Source organism: Sylvia atricapilla, chromosome W, assembly GCF_009819655.1.
Source record: "Sylvia atricapilla isolate bSylAtr1 chromosome W, bSylAtr1.pri, whole genome shotgun sequence".
Taxonomy (NCBI): domain Eukaryota; kingdom Metazoa; phylum Chordata; class Aves; order Passeriformes; family Sylviidae; genus Sylvia; species Sylvia atricapilla.
Window position 1 is genome coordinate 9,604,072 of NC_089173.1, and position 25,066 is coordinate 9,629,137.

The 25,066-nt window shown below is 42.5% G+C and overlaps 1 protein-coding gene across 1 annotated transcript; it reads right to left on the minus strand.

The window, feature by feature from the left end:
• Window positions 1–555: 555 nt before the first annotated feature.
• LOC136373292 (transcription factor BTF3-like) lies at window positions 556–20,379 on the minus strand. Its single transcript, XM_066338196.1, has 6 exons — window positions 20,246–20,379; window positions 19,839–19,907; window positions 9,151–9,264; window positions 8,735–8,936; window positions 2,088–2,150; window positions 556–660 (listed from the first exon to the last, which is right to left on the minus strand). Exons 2-6 carry the CDS (start codon window positions 19,905–19,907, stop codon window positions 614–616), a joined length of 495 nt encoding a protein of 164 aa, XP_066194293.1. The 5' UTR covers window positions 20,246–20,379; the 3' UTR covers window positions 556–613.
• Window positions 20,380–25,066: the final 4,687 nt, after the last annotated feature.

The following is a 25,066-nucleotide window of genomic DNA, read 5'->3' on the forward strand; positions in this document are numbered from 1 at the left end:
TCACTCCTTGCTCAGTCATAAAGTAGTTGCAGAATACAGGTCTCTTTCTTAAATTCAGTAGATTACAAAGTGTCTTAGGAACACAGTGCATGTGCTCTGACCCACAAACACTAGGAATTCAGTTAAGTCTAAAATGCTCCATTATGCACTGAAATTTTTTTAGAAGCCAGTTTTCTAACAGAGCAAAAAGGAAGATGCTCTGAAAAAAAGCAAGACCTTTTATGATTGCTTAATAGTTATGGTCAATTTTTTTTTCTTGCTTTTCTGACAAAAAGCCACACCAGAAAGTTCATTTTATATTCTTTATTGTGTGCCATATTCATTAAAGATGGGGTTTTGCTTGTATACAAGTTGCTCCAAATTTGTGTCTAGGAAGAGATTCATTAGCAATCTGACTTATTTGAAAGCAAAGGCTTGTTAAACTAGGCTGCAATAGCAATACTGTGTACAAGCAATAACTGAAAAAGAGCTGCAGGTTCAGGAGTTTCCAAATATTACACATCTTGAGATCTCATCAGGAAATAAAAATAAAATCAAATAAAAGCAGTCACAATATAAAATAGCAGCTCCATGTAGCTTTTTCAAGTTTTAATTTTATTCACAAAGTGTCAGTTCAGTTTGCCTCATTCTTTGAAGCTTCATCAAAGTTTTCAACAAGATCTAGAAAAAGAAAAATGTTGAAATTCAAATCTGACCTACTTCAGCTTTGCCAATTCCCTCACATCCCCTCCCCCCCAAAAGAAAAAGTTTCAGGTCATATTAAGTGGTTACATGGCAAAAAAAATTAAAAGCTTATAACATACAAACTAAACAACATTTAAGATTTTCATGGTTCATTCTTCTTGTTCAAACAAGTAAGTTTGAAATAGTTAATTATAAAGCACAAATCTAAGAGAATTTAACTTCACCATATCCACAACAGAGCAGTGATACTGAAAAGGCAGTTTCTTAGCACTCTTCTTATTGACTATTAAATGATTATCTTAGCCATAGCTATTATTCCTACATGGGACAAAAATGCTATCTCAAACCAATGATCCATCTAAGTCTCATATGGTATCTGAAAACAATGCCCACAGAAATTCTGTAAAAGAATCACAGAATGGCCTGCGTTGAAAGGGACCTTAAAGATCATCTCATTCCAACCCAGACATGAGCAGGGACACCTTTTACTAGACCAAGTTACTCCAAGCCCCTTCCAACCTGGCCTTGAACACTTCCAGGGATGGGGCAGCCACAGCTTCTCTGGGAAACCTGTGCCAGTGCCTCATCACCCTCACAGTAAAGAATTTCTTCCTAATTACAGAATTACAGAATCATTCAGGTTGAAAAAGACTTCCAAGATCATTTGGTCCAGTCTTTGACTGAACACCACCTTGTCAACTAGACCAGAGCACTAAGTGCCACATTGTAATTTCTTGAACACTTCCAGGGATGGGGACTCCACCACTTCCCTGGGCAGCCTGTTTCAATGCTTAACCACTATTTCTGTGAAGAAATTATTCCTGATGTACAACCTGAACCTCCCTTGGCACAGCTTGAGGCTCTTTCCTCTCATCCTGTCACTTGTTACCTGGGAGAAGATGCCAAGCCCCACCTTGCTACAACCTCCTTTCAGGTAGTTGTAGAGAGTGATAAGGTCTCCCCTGAGCCTCCTTTTCACCAGGCTGAGCTCCCCCAGATCCCTCAGCCGCTCCTCATAAGACTTGTGTTTCAGACCCTCCCCTAGCTCCATTGCCCTTCTCTGGACATGCTCCAGCACCTCAATGTCTTTCTTGGAGGGGTCCAAAACCAGAAACAGTATTCAAGGTGCGGCCTCACCAGTGCCAAGTACAGAGGGACAATTTCTAAATAGTATGTAATTAATATCTAATGCATATCTACCCTCTTTCAGTTTAAAGCCGTTCCCCCTTATCCTGTCACTCCATGCCCTTGTAAAAAGTCCCTCTCCAGCTCTCTTGCAGCCCCCCTTCAGGTACTGAAAGGAATGACTAGTCAATACTTACTGTCCTTGGCCAAATCTTATACTGCATATATTATCTCAGCAAAATTCATTTCCTTTTCCTCCACTGCATGCTTGTTCTTACCTGGAACTTCATCATCGTCATCATCATCACCACCAGTAGCGAGTGGTGCTTTTGCATCCATAGCTGCAAGAGCAAGCAGTTCAAAAGCATCAGTCAAGCTCACCATAAGCATCTTGATTACAAAGGTGCTTTGCCTTGTTTTTTGAAAATATTATCAGTCTGAGCTAAATTGCAATTCTCTATCCAGTTCCCCTGCTGAATAATAATCTACAACTAATAATGTTACTAATAATGCTCAAACAGACCAGCTGAAAAATTAAAAGATGCATGCCAAACAAGTTTACTAGTCACCATCTTGGTTCTAGAAAGAGTGCCTTGCATGGTAATAATTTTCAGCTAAAAGCACAGAGACTGATTTTACCAATTTCTCTTAAAAGCAGCTTGGTTTATTGATTACTCAGTGGTTCTTGAGGCTTACATATTTTACAACATTAGCATGCTATAAAGGAAATCTTAGGATCTTATGAGCCTAGGCCTTCAAGAAAACTAAGGTGCAATTGTGAAGCTGCAAGTAGACACGACTGAAGGCAATTAAAGATATTGTTCCCTAGCAAAGCCAGAGGATTATGGAATTGGATACACAATTTTATACTTACATTGCTAAGAATAGATATCTCAAGTTCCTGGGTGCCCATGCCACTACTTGTATTTAACTGCACTACCTTGAGATTATGAGACAGCTTAGCCCATGACCTCCATTTAATCCTAATTAATCCTTCTCAGTTTTCAAGAAAAGCATGAGCAAAGACATGGGTTTATACTAGACTTTTGAAATTGCTGTATCCCGATTTCTAGAGAACGAAAATAGATGAATGCATAAATTTTGTTCTGAAAGGGCTTAAGGACAAGGTCATCACTGTCTGTGACCCATGGAGGTCCATGGTGGAGCAGAGATCCACCTGCAGCCTGTGGAGAACCCCACACCAAAGCAGGCAAATGCCCGAAAGAGGCTGTGACCCTATGAAAAGCCTGTGCTGGAGCAGGCTCCTGGCAGGATCTGCAAAGAGAAGATCCCATGCTGGAGCAGGTTTGCTGGCAGGACCTATGACCCCATGGGGGAACCATGCTGGAGAAGCCTGTTCCTGAAGGACTGTATCCTGAGGAAGGGACTCATGCTGGAGGCAGGGGAAGAGTGAGGAGAAAGGAGTGGTAGACACAGCATTAGGAACTGACTACAACCCCCATTCCCCATTCCCCTATGCCACTCAGAGGTAGAAGGTAGAAGAGTTGGGAGTGAAGTTAAGCCTGGGAAGAAGGGAAGGGTAGGGGGAAGGGGTTTTAAGATTTGTTCTTATTTCTCATTATCCTACTCCAATTTGATTTGTAATACATTCAATTAATTTACCCAAGTTGAGTCTGTTTTGCCCATGATGGCAATTGGTGAGTGATCTCCCCCGTCCTTATCTCAACCCACCAGTCTTTTATTGTATCTTCTCCCCATCTTGCTGATGGATGGAATTGAGAGTACATCTTGGTGGGTACCTGGCAGCCAGCCAAAGTCAACCCACCACAGCAATCTGCAGGTAAGCTTAATGTGGCAGCATTTAGCCAGGGTTTTAGCACAGTTGAAAAATGGGCAAGCTATGACTACACCCTATAAATCCCTGCAACTGCTTTTGTTGCCATTAAGATACATCTAGTTTATCTTAAGTATTATAACTAAAAGGGCTTAAAAAACGGTTGCTTCCAAACATGCACCACAAAAGCAGCTTGCCTAGCTAGTCTGCATCTGTGGTATGATGTCTATCATTAACAGGCATTGCCACTGTATCCAAAAGAGCTTTTGTTTAAAAGTGTTGTTTCTTTGCTTACATAAAATGACAAGGTTTCAAGTAGATGAGCATCCACGTAGAAAATATACTGGTGCATTTTTGTGCATTAATGGATATATTTTGAAGCCACAAGTCCCCCTTGGAATTTAACTTAGTCTGCTAACATAGTTTATCAAATATACTCTATTTCTTAATGAGAATAGAGAGCTACAGAAGTGAGACACAACTGAAAAAGAAAAGGTAAAAGCCATTCAATGTTTTGAAACAAATCAGTGCCTAATTTACAAGGTACAAATAATTTAAATGCTTTATATGTGGAGCAAATATAATGGGAGTAGAGGATCTATTCTACAAATGCAAGCAGGCTGACACACTAAAGCAGAATGATAATCCATCTAGTCTACAGTTCCTGACAGAGGTCTGCCTAGACATCAGTGTAGATGTGCACAAGATCACATCTAAGGAAGTCTGAATTTTGTATGCTAGTGGAAGAAGAGGAGTCAGTGAATCCTGGAACCTGTAGGCTACTCCAGCTTCTACCAACAGTAAAACCACACATGAAACATTTTTAAGGCTATCACTCTTGGGTAGGAATTACTGGAGGATGAAATGCTGCAGATGTGCATGGGGACTGTTTATCCAAATGCCACCCCCAACATATGCTAATGGCAAACCCTGACTGCATGAGCTAGCTATAATAGTTTTACACTATTCAGAAACTTCCTTAAACCAGAAAGAACTGCACCATCTCCTGATGCCTAACATTAAAAGGTGTAAGGCAGCCAGAAGGGGAATAAATGAATTTTCACAGGGCTCAAGTAACCAAGCAGGGCAAGAGTGTCCTGAGTAACAAGCCAGCTGGACTTATAAACAGAGCTTTAAAGTAGATTTATTGGGGGAAGGACACGGTTTTCTAGGCACTTGAAAATGAGCCAGGGGCTGCCAAGGCATGAAGAATAAAAAGAAAACACATGTGAATTGCTTCAAGGGAATTACGGTGAGCTCCTCTAAGAAAGGGATGTGGCTGACAGCCCAGCTGAAATGCCTCTATACCTGTGTATGCAGCATGGGAAACAAACAGGAGGACCTGGAAACAGCTGCCCAGATGGAAAACCACAACCTGATTGCTATCACAGAAATTTGGTGGGATGAATTGCATGATTAGAGTGCTATGACTGATGGCTATAAACTATTCAGAAAGGACAGACAAGGAAGAAGAGGTGGGGCAGTTGCTGTCTATGCCAAAACCAGGATTGATTGAATGAAGCAATCTTTGAAGAACAACAAAACAAAGGTTGAAAGCTTATGGGTAAAAATTAGAGATCAAGTTAAGAAAGGAAACTTCGTGGTTCAACTGCAGCCTTCAAATCAAGATCCCCTTTTATATTACCTCCTTACTAAAATTATCTTGAGTTTTAAAATTATCTCCAGGTTGAGAATAGGCAACAACAGGAAGCATCATGCTCACATGCCCTGATCCTGATAGGGGTCTTTAACTACCCAGATATCTGATGGAAAAATGGCACAGTGAATTGCAAGCAGTCCAATAAATTAGTGGAGTGCTGAAGTGAGTTGACTGTGGCTAGACACCAAGAGCCCACCAAACTGCTCTATCACTCCCCTCTTCAGCAGGACATGAGAGGGGAGAAAATAAGATGGAACAAAATTCATGGGTCAAGATAAAGGCAGGTTAATAAAGCAAAGGCCACATGCAAAAGCAAAGGAAGACAAAAGATTTCTCTACTTCCCATCAACATGCAATGTCTGACCACTTCCTGGGACAAGGGCTCCAGTATGTATAGCAGTTGCTCCAGGAGACAAATATCTTAATAATCAATGCCCCCTCCTTCCTCCTCCTTTGTCTTAACTTTTATTGCTGAGCAGATGTTAATATCCCCTTGGTCAGTTGGGATCAGCTGTCCTGGCTATGTCCTTTCCAAAGATATTTGTCCACCACTAGCCTACTGTCCTTGGGGGGTGAAGAGGGGGTATTGGAGAGACAGCCTCAATGCCAAAGCACTGGTATGTTATCAACGCCTTTCTAGCTACCAATACACAGCACTGTGAGGGCTGCTGTGTGGAAAGTTAACTCCATGTCAGCCAGACCCAGTACAAGTGCTTTGAGGACAATTTCCTAGTACAGGTGATGGAGAGCCCAACCAGAGGAGAGGCACTGCTGGACCTGTTGCTCACTAATGCAGAACTTATGGCCTTAACCTGAGACATGAGATTCAGATTAGATATTAGAAAAAAAAATACTGTTAGGGTGATCAGGCATTGGAATAGGTTGCCCAGGAAGGTGGTGGAGTCACCATCCCTGGAGGTGTTTAAGAGGCATCTGGATCTGGCACTGGGTGATATTGTTTAGTGGTTTATGGGTTACAGTGGTAGTGCTGGGTTGACAGTTGGACTTGATCTTAAAAGGTCTCTTCCAACCTTGATGATTCTATGATTCTAAAGTCTTTCTAACTTATTGGAGAGGTCAAGATTGGAGGCAGCCTGGGGTGCAGCCATGCCTGGATAGAATTCTCAGTTTTGAGGAGTACTGTATGGGTAACACAGTAGTCAGGACCCTAAACCTCACAGAGGCAAACTTTCAGCCATTTAGAGCACTACTGAGTGGGATTCCTTGGGAAACTGCCCTCAGAAATAAAAGAGCTGGGAGATATTTATGTTTATATCAGATTGCTGCCTTAATTCAAACCACAGGAGTTGTATGACTTGAACAAGTTTCTTCACTGTTTCCCAGCAGCAATGACTTACACCATGACAATCATGCTTGTCGAGTCAGACACAGCCCCACCCTTTCCCAGACACAAGTACAACTTTGTCATAACTATAGCAAAGCTATTATTTGGAACAGTATTATTCCACATGTAAAAATGTGATGAAGTGAAAAAAAAAAAAAAAAGAACAATTGTAGCAGAAAAGTGGCAGGTACATTGATTTGAGGCATCTGTTAGAAGCATTTGTCCCTGGGACAGGTGGCATCCAAAACAACAGGGAAGAATTAACATGAATCATAGAAACACAGAATAGTTTAGGTTGGAATGGACCTTAAAGACCATGATGTTCCACCCCCCTGACATGAACAGGGATACCTTCCACTAGACCAGGTTGCTCCAAGCCCTGTCCAACCTCATCTTGAACACTTCCAGGGATGGGGCAGTCACAGCTTATCTGGGCAACCCATGCCAGTGCCTCACCACCATCTGAATAAATAATTTCTTCTTAATATCTAATCTAAACTTGCCCTCTGTCAATTTAAAACTGTTATCCCTTGTCCTATTATACATTCCCTGATAAATAGCCTCTCCCTTAAATAAATAGTTGTCTCACCTTTTTATAAGAAGAGATCTTAACAGGTTCATTTTAAATCCTTCAAGTTTCTTTTTTTCAAGTCCCACTTCTACCACAAGGAAGCCACATAGCTGACACTAAGAAGGAGGGACCTGAGCTTTATTGGGAAAGCAGTTTACCTCACCTCCTGAACATTACTTCTAGCAGAATTTTTTTCAGTGAGAAGTTGAAAGAAGAGAAGCATCATCAGCTTTAGGAACAGAGTCTATCTTTGCTGGCAGCAAAGCACAGAAAGAAAATCCGTAACAATCAAGTTCATAATTGCCACAAGAAGTAGAAAGTAAGTAGGAAAACCCTACATGCAGGACATGGAAAATGGTCCTGATGCCTTGGAGTGGCTACCTAGAACAGAGGCTAGACAGAGTTAAAAGAATAAAGTAGGTATTTATTAAAGGCCTTAAATAGATACACCTTGTGCAGTGCAAAAGCCTCACAGAGACTACACCCAAGATGGATGATGGTCATGAGTTTTTCAGACAGATATAAGTTTGGTCTATTTGCATATCAGAGGTTAATTCTCCAATTATAGCTTTAGGTAATGAAGTAATATTCCCCAGTTTGCTTTCCCCCCCCCCTCCAAATTCACTTTTGTTTATATTTTTGGGGGCCTGAGGCAGAGGGTGTTCTTGGTTCTTAGGCCTGGAAGGATTGTTTTGTCTGACAAAAATATGAAGAGAGCTTACTAACATTCTATATGGAGTTCAGAGTTATACACTAATGCAGTCCAGGATCTGAAAAATATAAACACTAAAACTTAAGGCATCAGTCCCAGTATCAACAAGCCTGTCTTCTGCTCCCAGTTCTTACCCTGTAGCAGCAGCAGCACCTTTTCCAAACACCAGACACTTAGGTCCCTCCTCTACTTTTCTCACATAGTATTAGGGAGAAAAAGTGTTCAGGTTCTTTTACTAATTCAAGGATAGAATACAAAGTTGGTGTATCTAGCTTAATGATCATGCCAGTCCTGTTCACTACACTGTTCTACACACACAGAAATTATAATATATTTCCTTAAAAATGCTGTAGAAAGGCCTCTTAGCTATCAAAGAGCCCATGCAAGAAATAATACCTTCATCACACCTGTGAGGGAACAAAGCAGTAGCAAGATGTCTGTCCTCAAGTCCCTCTCCCTGTTGTTTATGTTTACATTAAAAGTGTCAAAACAGACATACCTTCTTTTAAAACCTAACTTTCTCAGAGTAACTCTATCTAGCTTTAATGAACTAGGTATGCCAAAATATGGTAGCCACAGCAAGTAGTAAAGTATCATGAAATCAAGTCTGGCTACAATTTTGTAGTCGTAGACCAGCTGCAAGATATGCTGAGAAACAGGTGCCTCTGCTTTATTCTGTTATATTCATTGTTGGATTTGAGCTATAAATAAGATTTAAGTGTCTCATTTCTTTAGCATTTTATAATATGCTTGCAGACAGTAAGAGTGCGCTGAATTTCAATGCAGCTATACAAATAAACCCCATAGCTGCCAGCAGGAAATGCATTCAAGTTTTAACTTACAATGCTTGGGTAGGGCTTCTGCCAATCTCCTCAGGCTAGTCAAACTGTCAGCTCCAAGCTGATTTAAGATGCTAGGAAGCATTTCTGTCAGCTGCTTTGTCTCAGCATGGCCAGTGATAGTGAAAGTGTTAGCAGCCAGAGATGCCTGAACTTTAGGGTTATTGAAGTGAATGACTGTTCCTTGGTTGGTGAACATATTTACCTGCAAGGGAAAAAAAACCAAAACCAAAACCAGTATTTCAAGCAGTTTAGCATGATTTTTCAATTTAACAGGAAACTAGTTGGAGTTCCTAAAGCTCAATTAAGCACCTATAGACAATTTACAGGCAAGTTTAAGATGTTACTTACAAGGAAATTAAGTTTTATACATTTTATATTTCTATATAGAAAAGCATTTTCCCCTTTCAAGGAATTACCTCTTCAATTCCAGAAATATTGTTGACACCCAGTTTCTTCAAAGAAAACTGAAGTTTCTTGTCATCTGCCGTAGCTGTTCTATGGACAACCTTCTTCTTTCTGCGGGCAGTACCCTTTGCAAAAAAAAAAAAAGTTATGAATTAATATTTAATTAGTTCTTTGTAACCTCTAATTTTTGTGGCTGTATAACTACTCTGCAGCCATCTACAAATCAACTTTGTATGCAAAGTTCTATTTCTGTGTTACAGTACACACAACCCCACTCCTTCAATTGCACTGCAGCAGTCTTTTCCTTGCTAGAGCAAGCTTTGCACATTTGTGAGAAGTGTGAGATTTTAGGATGTAATGCACCACAGAAGCTTTATTTCCTAAGTCTCATGGGGATTCTGCAACATCCTACTTAGGAAAGAAAAACTTCAAGTGTATCCTTGTGTGTTACCATAGGCATAAAATTTAAAACTGATCATCTCCTGAAGACTGACATACTCTACAGTCCTGTATGCCTAAAGAGTTGCTAGCTTAATTTGGTGACAAATCAACCTCTACAGAAAGATCTATTCAGACATCATTCCTAGGACTAACCCTAAACAATATCTTTGATCTTTAAAGTTCAGAGTAACTGAATTCTTAATTCACCTGGTTATACATTCATTGCCAGACAGAGCAAAGGGAGGGGCGGGCAGAAATCAGGTCGACAATGGTCAGGAAAACCTTTGTTGGAATGCCCCTAACCATCAGCTTCCTATTAAAAAATGCACAACGGATTTTAATCTACCATCCCAGTAAATACAAATCAACTCTCTTTTTTTCTATCCCTTATTTTTACAGTGTCAAACAATATGGAGTTGCATCTGGTTTAAGTTAGAAATTACCTAGAGCTGTGAATGCCAACTGTTTAGGTGGAACAAGTGTTGGTTTAGCACAGATGGTGGGGAGCAATTGGTGATTTCCTTTGAATTGACAACCAGAATAGTCAATTGGGTGCAGGCATACACCTCTGGATCACACAGCCTTAAAAAGCCAGAAGGAAGCCTGGGATCTCTCTCTTCCTTCCACCCTCACAGGAGGTAAAAAGGCAGTCCTGGGTTTCTCCTTGCAAGGGGGAGGGTCAGGACTCTCAGTGACTCCTGGGCCGGGGGAGGGGATGAGCATATGCCCCATCCTGGACCAGATTGTTTTTTAGCAGCTGTAAAACACTCTGCCGCTCCCTCTATGGGAGGGAGAGATGGCCCGAGGCCTGGCCGTGGGCCTGGGCCCTTTCCCCCAGCAGGAGGAGGGGAGCCTGCAGCCACTCCAAGCTGGGCCATCCCGGATGAGACTGAGGGGTGAGGGCAGAAGGCATCCATCCGCCGGCCTGAGTTTTGTTCTTCCATCCCTGCAGCTTTTGAAATGCCTGGCTGCTGCCTGGCAGAGATCACGTGACCCATCTGCAAGAATGTTAACTCTTTCCTGACACAGACTGAGACTTTTTAAAACTCTAGCCCATCTCAGAGATGAGAGCAAAGGTCAAATTAGAGATATGTAAAGGGACAATACAAAAATATCTAAGTCAGTAAACGAAGCGTGACTTCTTAAGTGGGAGAGATGACAAGTTGCTTGAGTCCTAGGCTGAAATCTCCTGGGAGTTTTAGTAACATACTGTAATATGAATATGCCAAAGTATTCCTTTAAATCGTGGACAATACAAATTAGGGAGATGATCTGTGATTTACTGAGTAAATATTGAATTAGAAGTTGTGATTTGGTGATCCCATGAGAGGTTTGAACAGAGATGAGAAGAAGCCCTGTGCCAGTGAAGAAGTGAGAATGATTTGTTAAAAAAATATGGATATTGATCTAATACCAATATCCAACTATGACGGCCAAAGACTCTCTAACAGTTTGAAGTTAGAAAGTGTATGTTTATTACGATGCCGGGCAGCGTGCGGGATAGCTCCCAAATACACACGCGCAATTTACAGATGATCACAGGGTCTTTTTATGTACAAAAGTGTTGAATACCCAAAACACAAATGCATATTCATGACTCTGGTCCATCCCATTCCCCGCTTCGTATGGTAATTAGCCAAAAAGCAATTAAGCATGCGTAGTTTGTTCTTTGAAATGGGTCGGTGGTCCTTTTTATGGGGTGGGGCCTCAAAATGATGAAGTAAGATGGGTCTTCCTCGCTTTGCCTTTTTAACCTTTTAGTGTTGGTGACACCTGGATCCTGTTTTCTCAAGACTATCTGATTTATGATCACATTGTGTTCTTGGAGTCTATTGATTAAGTTGACAGGTCTTCTGATTTATCAGTTCCTTAAATCCGGCTTATGTTAAAAAAAGGGAAGTTTACCTCAACAATGTCTAGTTGGTAAAGGGAAATCTATGTCAGCAATATCTAGTTTAACTGAAGTCCTTAATTCTTCAAAATTAATATCTCAAGAAGACATCTCTGTTCTCTGGGATGAAAAATTCTTTGCCTTCAAAGTTGTTTATCTTTAAAAGTGCCACCCCAAACTGTGAGTCTATGACCCATATGTGTGGTCATGGGAAAGGCTACATGAATATGGGAAGTTCCACAACTGCAGAATCTCCTGGGCGGGCTGCTATTGTGTGAGTTAGAAGCCACAAGCAGACTGTTTCTCTTGTGGAAAGTTACCAAAACAACAGGAGAGACTTCTCTCTCTCAAAGACTGACTGAATGACTGTTTTATAAGTGGTACTGACCCGGAGTTCTGAGTTTTGCCTCTTTACATTGTTTGTAGAAAATGAACAGTTTGTGGTAGGAGAAAGGTTTGGTTTAGAAACTCCATTTGTGTTCTTTTTTCTTTTTCTTTTCCTTTGCTTCTCTTTGTGTGTTAATAAAATCTATATGTTTATCTTAAGTTGGGGCCTGTTTTGCCTTTTTCTCCAAAATCCTATCTCCCAAAGGTAAAAAGAGCAGACACTAAATTCAGTGAACGTGAAACCACTACAAGTTACCTAGAATTAGGATGAACTTTCATTGTTGGTCTACTTATGACATTTTTGTTCCAAGAAGTTATGAAACAGTTGTGAAAAATAAGTAGCAGTTCTGGCCACAATTTACAGCTGTCTTTTGAGGCTGCAACTTAGGTAGCATCATCAGGGTTTAAAGAAATTAGCTTCAAGATTGCCTAAAGGATACTGGAACAATGTAAGACAGCTTTGCAAATCCAAAATTGGTGCATGACATGAGTAAAAGTTTGGACAATGTTTTTCAGTCAAATAAGAATAAAGTTGAACAGCTGATTCTGATTCTGAAAAGTCAGAGTTTGCCTCTGGTGCCACAGGAAAAACACTTCTGAGCAGTTTTCAGTAATTTCTGAAGCCCATTAATTTTTCTTAGACAATCTTAAGTTGTAGTCAAATTTTGACAATAACGAGTTAGGGAGCATAATGTAGTAAAGCATCCCTCACCCCTGAGTGGGCATCTCTGCATGAGGAAAAAGTTTCAGTTTACCTTTAGATATTTTAGCAAGTTTAACTAGAAAGTTCTGTGCCCTTCTCATTGTAACTGGCTCAGTGCCAGCACAGAGGCATTGATTGGGCTTGCAAAGTGTAGCTCAAAGCCTGTTGCTGATTTCATTGGGCCGGGGCCAAACAGCCCAGCTGAACCATCGAATACTAAAGAAGGAGCACAAAGGAACTAAAGGGGTTTTCGGAGTGTTTTTAGCAAGGTATCAGATGTTTCTCTGACACCTGTGCTCAGCTTTTTCTTTTGTTTCTGTAACATTTATTATTTTTCATATATTAAACTTTTTACTTTACAAAGCACCTCTGAAGAGCAGTCTCACTATGATTATTTTAAGCCAATCTGCAAGGGCTAGACCCTCAGATGTATTAGGTACCCCAATACCGTAAAGCTATCAAAATATAATTGAAAAATGAAAATGAGAAAAACCAAACCACTATTTTTTATTCCAAATAGTCATCTCCATCTGATGGACTTAGACATTTGTGTAAAATTTGAAGAACACATATTTTCCCAAAATATTTTATGGACATGATTGTAGAGGTATTTTCAAATATAAATGATTTTATGAAATATTTTTTTTAAAAAAATATTTCTACATAATTTTCCAGACCACTCCTTTTTAGAAAGCAAATCAAGCAAAGGTTAAGTTCCTCTACAGACACAGAGCTCTAGATTTCACCAGGAAAAAGGTTTGTAAGAATCAACATGACATTTAGCTGTATCAACACCCTACACAAAAATGTCTAATTCCACATAATGAAGTACTACAATAGCCCTCCATCTAAATATAATATTTATCTTCTTTTTAAGATCTGCAGATCTGCAATGTTATGAAAATCTTCCATCAGAGGCAATGTGCAACCTTTTCTCACACGAAAGAAGAAAAAAACCCCAAAACAGCAGTGATAAAGGTTAAAGCCCTCTATAGGCAATACACACATGCTAGTAACATGCACATAATCATAAATAAAATACAGCTGTCCTCTGCTTAACTAGTAGTCCATATAAAGAATACACAAAATCACCAAGCCAGTTAATTACTGGATTAATCCTGATTTAAGGCTGCCTTAATATCCATTTAAAGGCAAAAAAGCTTCAACACATGAATAAACGCTACTGGAAACTGTCAACAAGAGTTCTGCTGAATACAATCACATAGTAGTTTGGGTTGGAAGAGATCTCAAAGATCATTTAGTTCCAACCCCCTGCTGTGGGCAGGGACACCTTTCACTAGACCAGGTTGCTCCAAGCCCCATCCAACCTGACCTTGAACACTTCCAGAGATGGGGAAAAGACAACTTCTTGGGGCAAACTGTACCAGTGCCTCACTACCCTCTGAAATGATTCAGGCCTTAAACATTGTTACGAAGGAGTTTTGCCCATTATAGCAAATACTGTATAAAGAAGCTACAGCCACAGAAACCTCCTTGAAGAACTTTGGACTGTGAGTTAAGCGGCCTAGATAAGATAAACGGGACACTACAGTTCAATCGTCTCAGGTTTAAGGAGAAACAAACAAGGCTGAGGGAAAGGAATGCATTCTCAAGAAAGCCAAACCCAGCAGCTGCGCTGAGAATCATCTCTCTGGGTTTGGGGTAGGGGAGACCACAGCCCACCGAAGTCAGGTTTACACAGACTCCTGCTGAAACAAGGGCAGGGGGAGGAGGTTTCAGGTGTGTGGTGTAACCTCTGGTCAGACACTGAACACCCATCCTCCTTTACACAAACTGGCAACTGGCTCAGCTGTAAAACCCCCAATCCCACAGGCCACATTCACAGGACATTCACGTGAGAGGCAGCTGAGAGGGTGTCATAATCCATCAAAGACCCCCACAAAGTACTCCCCAGAGGCCTTGCAGCACAGGACTGCATGTGATGCAAAATGATGCAAGACCCAGAGTCTGCTGCAAGAGACTGCCTCCCCTGGGGTGTGTGTGTGTGTGTGTGTGTGTACCTGGACATTCCCACCTGGCCTGAGTGTATATTAACCCATCAGATTCTATGCTTTTGGCGGGGGCCTTCACCACCAAGAAGACCAGCTGGAGAGGATCAACAGAACATCATTGGGATCCACAGATGGTGATATTTTCCTTATTCTGTCTCTGTCATTCTTTCTGTCCCTCCACCTATTTTCTTTCTCTTTTTTTTTGTCTCTTTCTCTCTCTCTCTTTCATATTTACTATTAAATAAAACTCATACTATTGTCTTTGGCATATGGTCTCATTTGCGCCTTAACTTGGGCAGAGGAATTTCTAAATAAATTTAAAACCAGATCATAACACCCTCATAGTGAAAAGTTTCTTAAGTCCAATCTAAATCTACCTTCTTTCAGTTAAAAAACTGTTGTCCCTTGTCTCATCACTCCATGCCTCTGTAAAAACTCCCTCTCCAACTCTCCTGAAGCCCCTTTAGGCACTGTAAGGGGCACTATGGTCTCCCTGAAGCCTCCTCCAAGTTTAACAGCTCCAACTCTCTCAGCCTGTCACCATAGCAGAGGTGCTCCAGCCCTCAGAGCATCTTCATGGCTTCCTCTGGACTCACTCCAACAGGTCCATGTCCTTCTTATGTTGGGGATGCCATAGCTGTATGCAGTACTCCAGGTGGGATCTCACAAGAGTGGAGCAGAATTGCCTCCCTTGACCTGCTTGTCACAATTCTTTTGATGCAGCCCAGGATAACGTTGGCTTTCTGGGCACCAAGCACACATTGCCAAGTCATGTTGACCTTTTTCTTTCTAAAAACATGGGTTATATTTCCCCTTTTGCAGTCAGTGGGAACTTCATTGGACTGCTACAACTTCTCAAATATTATGGATGCTGGCTTAGCTGCTCCCTCTGCCAGGTCCCTCAGGACCTATGGATACATTTCATCAGGTCACAGGGACTTGTGCACCCTCAGGTTCCTTAAATGGTCTCAAACCTTTTCTTTTCCTAGAGTGGGTGATTCTTCATTCTCCCAATCCCTGCATTCATCTTCTACAACTCAGGTGGTGTGCTGGTGAAAACTGAAGCAAAAAAGACATTGAGTACTTCAGCCTTCTCCATGTCCTGGGTAACCAGGTCTCCCATATCCTTCCAGAAAGGGGACACATTTTCCCTTGTCTTCCCTTTATCACTGATGTACCTATAGAAGATTTTCTTGTTACCCTTGACATCCCTGGCCAGATTTAATTCTATCAGTGCTTTAGCTTTCTCAACCTGATCTCTGGCTGCTCAATCTCTCTGTATTCCTCCCAGGCTACCTGTCCCTGCTTATACCCTCTGTGGGCTTCCTTTTCCTGTTTGAGCTTGTCCAGGACCTTGTTCATCCACACAGGCCTCCTGGCATTTTTGCCTGGCTTCCTCTGTTGGAATGCATTGCTCCTGAGATTGGAGGAGGTGATCCTTGAATATCAACCAGCTTTCTTGGGCCCCTCTTCCCTCCAGGGCCCTATCCCATGGCGCTCTGCAAAGCAGATCTTTGAACTGACGAAAGTCTGCTCTCCTGAAGCCCAGTGCAGTGAGATTGCTGTGTGCATGCCTTGCTGCCCCAAGGATCTCAAACTCCACCATTTCATGGTCAGGGCAGCGCAGGCTGCCCTTGAGCTTCACATTCCCCACCAGCTCCTCCTTGTTGGTGAGAATAAGGTCCAGCATAGCCCCTCTCTTCATTGGCTCCTCTAACACTTGGAGAAGGAAGTAATCAACCCATTCCAGGAACCTCCTGGATTGCTTGTGATCTGCTGTGTTGTCCCTCCAACAGGTATCAGGGTGGTTGAAGTCCCCCATGAGGACCAGGGCTTCTGAATGTGAGGCTGCTCCTATCTGTCTGTAGAGGGCCTCACCCACTCAGTTCCTGATCAGGTGGCCTGTAGAAAACTCCCACTATAATGTCACCTGCCCCTGCCCTCCCTTTAATCCTGACCCATAAACTCTGTCAGCTCCTCATCCATCCCCAGGTGGAGCTCCATGCACTCCAGCTGCTCATTGACATAAAGGGCAACACCACCTCCTTGTCTCCCCTACCTGTTCTTCCTAAAGGGTCTGTGTTCTATTCAAACACTCATCACAGGAGCCTCCCACCATGTCTCTGTGTTCCCAATAAGATCATAGCCCTGCAGGCATGTGTGCATCCTGTTTATTCCCCATGCTGCATGTGTTTGCATAGAGGCATTTAAGTTGGGCCCCTGATGAAGCTGATTTACTGGCTGGGATTCCTCAGTGCTGCTCTTCAGATGCTCTCCTGCTGACCTGTGATCTCTCTCCAGGCTTTGGGCATCTCTCCCTGGCCTTGGCATCTAACTAGTAGGAATGGGATAGACTGTTTCCCCTTTCGCGGCAATTTTGGTTTAAAGCCCTCTTCATCAGCTTGGCAAACCTATGACTGAAGATGATCTTCTTCTCTGACAGATTGACCCATCAGCCCCTAGCAGACCAGGTTTCTCAAACCAAGTCCTACAGTCTAGGTAGCCAAACCTCCAGCTGTGGCACCAGTACTGTAGCCATTTGTTGATTTGCCAAATTTGACTAACACTTTCAAACTCCTTCCTTTTGATCAGGAAGACTGATGATAAACTACCTGCACTCCAGAGTCCCTTACCACTGCTCCCATTGTCTTATTTTAGAATAGCTTGTATTCTAAATATTGTGATCACATTTCTCAGGTATAAAACCCAAAAATTTCAAAAAATTGCTAACAAATTCTTGCCTAAAAACTGAAACTGTAATTAACATGTTTACTAGCATACAACTATACTCAAAATACATTTTTATTTCCAGATTATAAGTAATCACAAAGCTACATAAATTCAGATTTTATAATAAAATAAAAAAGGTCTTCCAAGCATGTTATTGTACAATAATAAGAGTATGAGAAATACAGAAACTCCAGCTTTGTTCTAAAAAGCAAGAAAACAGCCACGGGCTTCTTAAAGATTTGTGATGAGAATTTGGAGTATAGCCCTCTAGTCTATTATGAACATGAAACCCAAGATATTAACTGTAAGATCTACTTACTTCAAATCTTAATCATAGAATATCCTGAGCTGGAAGTGACCCACAAGGATCATAGAGTCCAACTCTTGACTCTGCACAGGACAGCCCCAAGATTCACACCATGTACCTGAGAGCATTGTCCAAACACTTCTTGAACTCAGATGGGCTTGGGGCTGTGATCACTGCCCTGGGGAGCCTGTTCCAGTGCCCAACCATCCTCTGGGCGAAAAACCTTTTCCTAATATCCAATCTAAACCTCCCCTGACATAGCTTCATGCCATTCCCTTGGGTCACCAGAGAGAAGAGATCAGTGTCTGCCCCTTCGCTTCCCCTCATGAGGAAGTTGTAGACTGAGATCTTCCCTCAGTCTCCTCTTCTCCAGTCTGAACAAGCCAAGTGACCTCAGCTACTCCTCATATGGCTTCCCCTCTAGACCCTTTACCATCTTTGTAACCCCCCCTTTGGATGCTCTCTAATAGCTTTATATCTTTCTGTAGTGGTGCATCCTTTCCTTTTCCAGGCCACACTTCGATCTGAGAAACGCTCGTTAGGCCTCAGCCTTGACAAACAGCACATGGGCTCAACTCTTCTTGAGCTTATCAGAAACACTGTCTGCTCCCAGGAACTGCTGCTGTCTAACGAGCTCCTGTTTTCTTTATGAACAGCCTTGGAAACTCTTTTCCTTGCCTGAATGGCATAATATCCCAGTTCTCACACTTTCAAAGAAAGTGCTGATACAAACTGTGGCCAGGATAAAACACTGTTATGACTAAAGCCCACTCTCTAGTGACCCTATAAACAGCACTCCAAAATGAGACCCTTTGAACTCTTCTGGACTACAGCAGGCTGTGACCAGCAACCTCCCTCTGAGTGGGGCCTCTCAGAGTCAGTATACTCTCATGTTTGCTGTACTCAGAGGTTTGCCGAACAACGACAGTCCTGGGACAATACCCTCACTCCTCGAGGCCTGACCCTTCACCTGCTGGAGAGATGCAAAACCATCTGAAATGAATATTTCACTTACCCTTGAGGGGAATTTTTCACTGGTAACTTGCACTGACTCTTTATGTCTGTGTGCATACACGTACACATATGCTATAGGAAATCTGGAAGGAATGCTGCTTTCTTAGATGTTTAAGTACCTTACATATCTAAGTAGGTTAGGCCTGTAAGTAAGGTTAAGTTATAAGTTATAAGCTAAGTTAAATGCTGCTAAGTGTTGTTTTTTTGCTAAGTTGCTAAGTTTAACTTCGAAGTTATAACTTAGGTTAAATGCTGCTAAGTGTTATTCCTCTGTTAAGTTGTTACGGTTAAGGTATAAGTTGTGTTGTTCCTTTGTTAAATTCTTAGGTTTAAGGTATAAGTTAAGTTAAAATACTGTTAAGTTTGAGTGCTGTTAAGCTTTTAAACCAGATTCCTTTTTATCCTTGCCCTCACTATCCTTTTGCCACATGCCCACAAACAACCCCACACCCCCGCCAGATAGTTCTCAGTTAAGTTCTGTTTTGATTGCTTGGATTTTTTTGTTTTGTTTTTGCTTGTTTTCCTTGGTGTGCCTTAACTGTCTCGTAAGTAGTAGAGTGAATCTTCCCAACAAACTTTGTCATGCTGTCGCTTAATATTAAATCTGTTTTTTACCGATACCCTTGCTGCTGATTTTTTAAACGATCTCAAACAGTTGTTCATAATGCTTTCTTATATTGTGGTGACCAAAACTGCACACAGGACTTAAGGTGAGGCTGCACCAGTGCAGAGCAGAGCAGGACAATTACCTCCCTTGACTGGCTGGCGATACTGTGCCTGATGCACCCCAGGACATGGTTGGCCCTCCTGGCTGCCAGGGCACTGCTGACTCATATCCAACTTACCACTGACCAGGACCCCGAGGTCCCTATCTGCAGTGCTGCTCTACATTTCATTATCTAGTTTGTACATACATCCAGGGTTGCTCCATCCCAGATGCCTTTTAATATAGCCTATATAAGAATATAGGCTACAAGTCAGCTGTAATATAACAAATCCAAACAGAAAAGGCTGGAGGTTCAACTCCTACATTCTGCTTCTACTCAACTGACTAGAGATCACTGCAGCAATGCAGCTTCCCCAAAGGACGGTTCAGCCAAGGCAGGAGTCTTTAAGGCTGCTCCCCACCCAAGTTTTCAGGATCCCACATCAGAGTCCCAGTGTATGGACCGTGACACACAATCCTTAACGCAGGGATGGGAGACAATTCCTACCTTGCCACCAATGCGCACTTGGGCCTGGAGCTTGGCAAGCTTTTCTTGGTTCATGATCGTTTCTTTCATCTGTGGAAGCAACAAGAGCACCCATGCAAAACAGGTCAGGAAGCACTTGGCAGCCCAGGCCACAACCTGGCAGTAAGGTAGGCGGGCACAAGGGGCTCCGCAGCTACCCCTCACTACACACTCGCACACCCGACTGAAGGACGTCCAAGCCCTAACGGGGCAGGAGGCGGTCGGGGGCGGTCGGTCTGCCACATAGTGCCGCCGAAGCTGAGCTCAGCTCTCCTGAGGCCCTGCCTGTAAGTGCCTTGCCTTGCCCCAACCACAGCAGCCCACAAACCCGCAGCCCTTGGTCAAGCAACAAATTCCACCCTAGTCCCTCCCCAACGTCTCCTTTGTACCTTCTTAGAGGGGAAGCAGCGGTGCCAGAGCGAGGAGAGATGTGGGTTGTGGGAGCGGGATGAGGACCGAGCAGAACACGCGAGATGGCGGCCGGAAGGGAGGCCAGACACGCCGCTCTATCACTGCCTAAGCCAGGAGAGCGCGCCCTATGCGGCAGTGAAATCTGGAGAGGCGGAGCCGCCACCGCGGGAGGAGTTAGAGGCATGAGATGGGGAGTGGAGGTTACCCTACTTGTAGGGAGCCATGGACTCCAGTAAGCGTGCTGTGCTGGGCAAAGTAAATTTATTTGTGTGGCTGAGTTGGGGCGCAAGGTAAAGTCCACGCCTCTTCCCCGCCCCCTTCCCCCTCTCTTCCCCGCCCCCCCCCCCTTCCCCCTCCGTCCTTCTCTTCCCCCCTCCCTTCGGGCGTGTTCGTTTCTGTTTGCGATTTTGTTTGCTGTGTGTGGCCTATCTCCCTTCCCTCCCTGCTTCCCCCACCTTCTCTTGCTTGCAGCCTCACCTAGCCGGTTTTTTTTTGTTTTGTTTTTTTTGGTTTTTTTGGGGTTTTTTTTAATGAATGTATCGGTTCTTGGTTTGGCTTTTTTTTCCCTAGAAGATATTTAAATGTTATATTTTCTCTCTTGGTGATGTAATTCAAGCTTTGTCCTGGTATCCATGATTTTTCTTTTAGATCCAGTTCTTCATGAGCTGCTCCAGTGTGGGTCCCCCATAGGGTCACAAGTCCTACCAGCAAACCTGCTCCACTGTAGGGGTCCTCCTCTCCACAGGTCCACAGATCCTGCCAGGAGCCTGCTCCAGCATGGGCTTCCCATGGGGTCAAAACCTTCTTCAGGTTCATCCACCTACTTAAGCCTGGGGTCTTCCACAGGCTGCAGGTGGATCTCTGCTTCCCCAGGGCCCTCCATGGGCTGCAGGGAGATAGCTGCTTCACCATGGTCTTCACCACACACTGCAGGGGAATCTCAGCTCTGGTGCCTGGAGCACCTCCTCCCCCTTCTCTACTGACTTTGGTGCCTACAGGGTTGTTGCTCCCACATATTCTCAGTCCTCTTTTCTCTGGCTGCAATTGCTTTTGCACAATAACTTCTTTCCTTTCTTAAATATGTTGTCCCAGAGGTGCTACTACCATCTCTGATTAGCTCGGCCTTGGCCAGTGGTGGGTCTGTCTTGGAGTTGGCTGACATTGGCTCTGCCATACATGGGGGAAGCTTCTAGCAGCTTCTCACAGAAGCCACCCCTGTAGCCCCTCTGCTACCAAAACCTGGCCTTGCAAACCCCATACAATTCTTCAGATTCACAGCCTGACATCAATATAAAAGAAAGATTTCAGAATTACATGGCAAATTGATGATTACAAACATACAAAATGTTTTAGTAGGCTGAAATACTGAAGTGAAAATGAATCACAGAAAGATTATTCCAAGATAAAAGTTGTAGAAAGTGCAGTTCCAGCTGTCAGCCTAGGATTCACTGGCTTGGAGGTATAATATCATATTCCCTCATGTGAGGTTTTGAAGACAAATTATGCTGAAAACCACATCACTGAGTTGTATCAGGAATCAACTGAAGCAATTAAAGAACTACAGTTTAAGGGAGGCTGTAAGATTTGGTTACATTTCCTGGAACAAAGAGCAGACCTTCCAAAAGCAAACTGCATCAGAGAAAAAGCATTTTAGAATGTTACAATAGTATTGGCTTCTTTTCTCCAGTCCTTTTTGTGTAATTGCATCATAGGAAACATAAACCTAAAACTATTTTTACTTGTATCTGAAGAACTTCTGGTGAGAAATGAAACAGATCCAAAGCCTGTAGTACTGAAACAGTGTGAGCTCAGCAAGCATCCTTTCAGTTCTGAAAAAGGATGAAACTTAGGATCTTAATCCTCAAAGAATATACATTTTTGAAGCAAAGTTCATTAACTGCACAGAAGCATCACAGAAATGGAAAAAGACCATTAAAATGGTTAGTCATGAAAATTGTCTCCTAAATTATGTGAAAGGCAGAATAATGACAAAAGTTGCTGTTAAAGTGCCAGTGGAAAATCTCTCCTGAAAGACATGTCCAGTGCTGTGTAAGTAATAATATGGTATGTTGAGAAGAGGTGTTAAATTAGTATCATATTCAGGAAACAAATCGCAGATCATAAACTTAAGTGGTTGGGCTAAATGGGAATAATATTTGTCCTGATTGCCAATGATCACAAAGAACACATATTCAATGTATTTTCAGGCAGTGAAGGAAATCTGCCCAATATTCAGTCTCTAGGGAATGTTTGTTCAAAAGAATGCTGTATTCAACAGTCAAGAAAGCAGAAGTATATGGCACATCAACAAGGCACCACAGGAAATAATAATGTTCTCATTCCTAATGTAGATGCTCCAGGACATTATGGTGGAACTGCTATTTTTTTTTTTTTTAATATGAATATATGTTATTAATCTACTGAAGGAAAATAGCAGCATTAGGGGGTCCAGGAACAAAGGTGTTGTGAGAGATATGAATGGAAAAAAAAACATCTCTCAAAGTCGACACATAAGACTCACTAAAGAACTCAACTTTTAAAGATATACAAAATATATAAACATTGAATGGGAGCGCAGAAGGAAGAAATTAAGTACAGTGCTATTTTCATCTCATATATTAGTGTTGTACTATGTACTGGTGAATTCTATGGAGTAATAGACTTTGGTGTCTAGGAAGAGATAGAGTTCCTCAGTAAATTGTTTCCTTTTTTTACCATGCCTGTAGCACTTAAACTCAGCAACCCAAAATACCTGGGTCTCAAGCCTTTCATGAGCTATGGGATGTCTCTATAACACCCTACAGAGGCCAAATAGAGAATAGTTAGAGAAATGCTGTATGAAGAATCCCCTGACTTCTTTACCAAATACTTCAGAGTAGATGTTAATCAGATTGGTAAAGGCTTGCCTAGAAAAGCTTTCATGTTAGTCTCTCATGGTAGAAAGCAACAATTAAGATCTTGCTAGAGAACAGATAAAAGTAAAAAGTCACGGTATTCCTCACTGTCTATATGTGAAAAAGATGGTGTCTTATATTAATGCACAGATGACAGGAACAAGCAAACAGATTATTCCTGTAGACATCTTATACCCAGAATTCAAGAAAACTTGATTGTTTAAGCCATGATCACAGAAATGTTTTGACCACTGCTGAGTTGCATGTCAAAAAAGTTGTTTAGATGTGACCCCAAACCAGAATAGTCCTACCCAAGGATGGCACATTTACAGCCCAGGATGAACCAGGACTAAATTTGCCACACTTTCAGATATGTACCTTTCAACATGCTGCCTTTGACTAATGTCTTGGCAGCTGTAAGTGTGAAATTCATTCTGGATTTTGCCTTTGACTTTCTAGGCCTCCTGGTCCAGTTTGGCGTTCGATGGGTGTCACAGTACAGCTGGTCTGTAACTGAACAAGGAAAATCTGGACATAAATCCAATTCGGCTAACCTGGCTCATTCTAGAAAACAGGTAAAACAAGCCCCTGGATGAACAATGAACTCAGAGACCTCAGCCAACCCTGTTCAAGCTTAGATACAGACACACCACTGGCCAGAGATCTGGGCAGAGAGAGATCCCAACCAATCAGCTATCTAAACCCAGGAGATTCAAACCCCCTATAAAAAGAGCAACCATATTAAACTCATGGATGTTTGTTGAGGACGCTGGGTGAGTTTGTATCATCTTGTCTTGGTTTGGGAAGACAGGTATCTGCCAGGGAAAGGTGGAGTTTCCCTTGGAATGGAGAATGTAAACCACCCCCTCGCCCCTTTTTCCAATTATAAATTTGCAGTTAGAGGCTTTTAGGCATAAGATTTGGGAATAGAAATATCAGTTCTTTACTAGTATGTATAACAAAGCAAACAAAAACAACAACTACAACATTGATAACAAAAACAGTACTAAGAACCTCGAGGTCTTTGCTTTACAAAAACCCAGGGCAGTTTGGTCTCGGTGCCCTTGTAGGATTCTCAGAGCACCAAGTTGGAACAGTGGAAAGTCCCAGGCTGGTAGCTGGAATGGCAGGATGTCCCAGCAGGCAGGGGGGTGCAGGGTCACACTGTAGCAAGAGGAGCAGTGCTGAAGAAACCACGATGGTGGGGCAGGGCTGGCCCAGCTCTTGCAGGGCGGCAGAGAAGCTCAGACTTCCAGGGCGAGCAGATGATGGTAGATTTCCCAGGACTGGACCCCTCTAGCGACAGTGAACTCCTCCGCAGCAAGCAGCAACCCAAACTCCAAAAAAGAGTGCCAAGCTGCCTCAAGCTCTGTCCTTTACCTGCTCTAAAACTCACGTTATCTCTCCCTACGAGCTTTGGCAACCCCTTTCTTTCGGTTAAGTACTCTTAAGTACCCAACACTTAGTTTCCTTGGTAACTTATGGGGAAAAATTCTTCAGCGTAAAAAAGGAACAAACCTAACCCCCAACAGTCTCTGTCCCCAACCAATGACCTTTTAAAGTAATAGATGGGAGGTAAATTATGAATGCAGATGGCCAGAGGTGGGAAGGCTGGATGGGAGTGAAGGTCTTCCTCCTTCTGCAGCAGCTAGCTAGCAATTAATTCTGCTCAAGCCCTGGCAGGTACCTGCTACCCCCTTAGTTTTAGATGAAAAATCAATCTCCTCTATCTTTTATCACAGTATAGCTTATCCCCAAATATTTATAAGTGAACAAAGAGCATACCTGCCAATCTTCACTGCATTTATGAATGGGTTCATACTCCTTCAGCGCTTATTTGCCTTGCTACAGAATTAAATTGAAAATATCTGAAATATCTGAGACATTAGTTATGGGATCTTCCTC